This window comes from Drosophila subpulchrella, chromosome 2L (genome assembly GCF_014743375.2).
Source record: "Drosophila subpulchrella strain 33 F10 #4 breed RU33 chromosome 2L, RU_Dsub_v1.1 Primary Assembly, whole genome shotgun sequence".
Lineage (NCBI taxonomy): Eukaryota > Metazoa > Arthropoda > Insecta > Diptera > Drosophilidae > Drosophila > Drosophila subpulchrella.
In genome coordinates this window covers 3987416-3990966 of record NC_050610.1, presented here as the reverse complement: position 1 = coordinate 3990966, position 3551 = coordinate 3987416, and the positions used below count along the sequence as shown (strand labels likewise).

Sequence of the window (3551 nt, the reverse complement as noted above, 5' to 3'; positions counted from 1 at the left end):
CACTAAAGCCGCGGCCATAAAAGCAACTACAGCAACTAAAACCCGAAAATAAAAACTCAATTTGAATTCAAAAACCACCAAAATGGTGCGTGCTTATCGCCCTGCCTTTTCCTGTGGACCCCGACTTCAACCTAAACCTCAACCCGAATCTCAAATTAAACCTGAACCCGATGAGCTCGATAAAGCGACAAAAGCGGTCTAGAAAATAAATTAAAAATACATTTTTACGTAAATGTGGCACATTAAAAGGCGACTTGAGGAAAGCACATAATAAATATAAAAACACAATTAAATAAGTGCATAGAAAACAAATTCGAAACGAAAAAACAACCGACACAGCACAACAAAAGGGGAAAACAAAATAAAAAACAGAAATAAAAGAGCACACGAATTAAAATAACACCAAGATATTTCAACTACTCGATGTGAAAGGGCAATGGCAATAATAGAGCCCCTTCTTTTATACCCTAGAAAATAGATCTGAGTTTTAATGGAAAGTTGCAAAAAACTTAAACTTGTTAAAAATGTAGTACAATTTAAGTTTAAATTAAAATTAAATTTTTTTGTAATATATTGTAATATATTTGATTTATATATCCCAAACATGAGTGGGTATATAAAGTCCAAAATGCTCAATATACGAATTTTTCCCTTAAGCATAGCTGACAAAAGAGGTGTTTAAGACAAGACCCAGCCGGCTCGAGAAATGTTAATGTAAATTTCAATTGTTTTAATTTATTTGTGACCCCCTCGCCACCCGCCAACCCGTCACGGACTAAGTTAATGTTATATATACATATATAACACGAAGAAACAAAAAACTGAATTAAAAAGGCAGAAAAGAGTGGAGTGATTGTCGGTTGGCTCTATTCTTTGGCCTATCTGTCCAATACGTGACTGGCATTCGACCAAGGGATCCCTCCAAGTCCAAAGGGTTTCATAGAGGGGATCGGAACCAACTGTCCCCGCGTATGTGGAGCACAACGAACGGTCTCATAACCGGAGCAATTCCAGATAGTTTACTGAACTCTCTGACTGCTGCCGACAAAAAAAAAAGTTCTTCCGAAAAATCCGCTTGTAAAAAACGCAGCGGAAAAGCGAGGAAAAATGCAGCGGAATGTTCGATGAAAAATGCGTTCGGTTTACCATTAATCCGGTGCCTTGATCCAGGGCGACAGATCATTACACACGCGCGGGGCCTCCAAAAATGGGAGGAGTTCCTCAAGTGGGAACATGCGACAGGCGACAGGCGAGTGTCGATGTTAGGGCCCCCTTACATATCGTAAGTATATGTAAATTTATTAATAAAAACTCCCGAAAAAACGGATGCTCATCGGTACAATAACGGCGGGGTGGGTGTGGTGCAGTTGTTGCCTGTCCGTAATTTATAGACCCGCTGCCAAATGACATGCTAACTAATAGTGTCATCATAATTTATACATACAAATACATTGCATTTGTTATTTATGCCCTTATGCCACCCCTGTCCACCCTCCCGAATCTAAAGTCGTCCCCGTGATTTCCATACAGATCCCTGCTGACAGAGGTCACAGCACCCCAAAAGGCAAAAGGTCACGCAGTTTTAATGGCTCCGTTTGACCCTCGGCTGTATTTGAATACCGATTACAATTAAACGGTCATAGATGAGGAACCAACGCGTGATTATAGATTGATAGATGTACCAATATTTATTTTACTCAAACGGAAAATTTCGATTTATTCGCTATACAGTTTATAGATTGCCTATAGATAGATCTTGACAACGGTGCTCCGGAAATTTCTAGATGGGAACTAGAACGATTTTTGGAGCAAAGGATTGGGGTAATGGGACGTCTAGAACCAACTACCTCGGTGGGATCTCGAAGGATTTGGATCGTAAAGACCTGAAAAGGAGATTAAAACCTTTTTTCTTTCGAAAGAAATAATAATATAATAATTCTTCTGTACCATTCGAGCGGGCAGCGTAGCCTCCAGCTAACCTCTGACCTCCGCGCATGGCACCAACTCCCATTCCTCCGCCCATATTCATGCCTTGATTCATTCCTTGATTCATACCTTCATTAAATCCCATAGATTCAGACATTCCATTACCCATTCCACGACCCATCTCTTGACTGGGTTCCTGTCCTACTCCCTGGACCATGGCTGGGCTATAATAATATTTTGACTTATTTCTGGAAAAATCAAGCACCTCAAACTAGACTTACCCCACTTGAGAATGTCCGTAACTGGGCTTGAAATTGGTATACATGTTCAGCATGTTTTGGTTGTACGAAGCGAAAGGATCGCCCGGCGAAGCGTGTTGTTGGTGTGATCCCGACCCGTGGCCACTTGATCCCTGCATAAAATTTTGGGTGTTTCCCTGATTCGAGTGCAACCACTGACGACCACCGCCACCAGGAGGAGTGCCCCCCCTCATTCCCACCTAAGAGAAAGGATGGCCGTAACCATAGACCCCAAAAGGCCTGAAGAAACTCACCTGAGAGTAGTTGGGATTGCCCTGACCACCATGACTGTACTCCCAACTGAACTCCGGACCGTTCTCCATATTAAGAAAACTTGGAAAATTTTCAAATGATTTTTGGAAAAATTTTGTTGGCCGGTTGTTGTTATACCGATCTGTTACCTAACCGAATGCCGGGATAGAAATGAATGAATTGGAAGCGAGTCTGTTAAAGTAGACACGACTTTTCGTCCTATGACTACATGATTTCAAATTGTTTTACATAATTTGTAAGAGTTTAAATTAATATTTAATATTTTATTTCATAAAAAATACAAACGAATTAATTATTATCGTATTCTATCGTCACTTTATGAATTTAATTAGCTAAAACCAGTCTTTTCTTCTATACTCCCTCTTAATGGAATTATTTCCCACATAAGTGGGAATAATAAAATTCAAATTGTTAGCAAACAGAAAGTCACAATATACATGTTTTATCACCATCTCAAGTTATGGACAGTAAGCCATTAGCCTAATAATGGCATTTAAAAACGACTATCTAAATTTATTGAATTAGTCATATAAGTGTCTGCGTTGCTGATTTATGGAAGTAGTATCGAGATGCTGGTAGATAAATAAATACATGTTTAAATAAATGTGGCGTAATAAAAATTAATTATGGCAATATTCTTGCCTTATTTTTAAGTGAGGGAGACAAATACTTTGTGTTTGATTTTTAATGAACAGTTGTCTATAAAAAGCGATGGTACAAACAAATATAAGCCAGTTTATATGAGTCATGTGATCTTAAATCTTGATATATTTCCGACATAGATAAATCCATGGCTATCGAGGGACATCAAATAATGGTAAAAGGGAATAATATTTAAGATACCAAGAGTAAACCCTATGTTGGGCCACACTTTGGTAGATAGGGAACCTTATACTCTACATACCGTCTGTCTTTGTAGCGACTTCCACCTGTACTCACCGCATGCCGCACAGCTGTATCTTTCTTTGCTGCCTTTGGCAAACCAGTTCCCTATCGATGTGAGCATTATTTATGTGCTTTGCCGATCGGGGAAACAAAGGCCAAAGGCTGACC

The 3551-nt window shown here is 39.3% G+C and overlaps 1 protein-coding gene across 1 annotated transcript; it reads right to left on the bottom strand.

The window, feature by feature from the left end:
• Nucleotides 1–1691: 1691 nt before the first annotated feature.
• LOC119547714 lies at nucleotides 1692–2651 on the bottom strand. The gene is made up of 4 exons (XM_037854687.1): nucleotides 2480–2651; nucleotides 2208–2425; nucleotides 1948–2150; nucleotides 1692–1883 (listed from the first exon to the last, which is right to left on the bottom strand). Exons 1-4 carry the CDS (start codon nucleotides 2546–2548, stop codon nucleotides 1834–1836), a joined length of 540 nt encoding a protein of 179 aa, XP_037710615.1. The 5' UTR covers nucleotides 2549–2651; the 3' UTR covers nucleotides 1692–1833.
• Between the last annotated feature and the right edge of the window lie 900 nt (nucleotides 2652–3551).

Bases quoted from the DNA above. Each gene is read 5' to 3' on its own strand.
- LOC119547714 (XM_037854687.1), bottom strand. From the start codon at position 2,548: ATGGAGAACGGTCCGGAGTTCAGTTGGGAGTACAGTCATGGTGGTCAG. The intron at 2,151-2,207 runs GTAAGTCTAGTT...ATATTATTATAG, and splicing joins TACGGACATTCTCAAGTGGG to CCCAGCCATGGTCCAGGGAG. The intron at 1,884-1,947 runs GTACAGAAGAAT...TCTCCTTTTCAG, and splicing joins CTACGCTGCCCGCTCGAATG to GTCTTTACGATCCAAATCCT.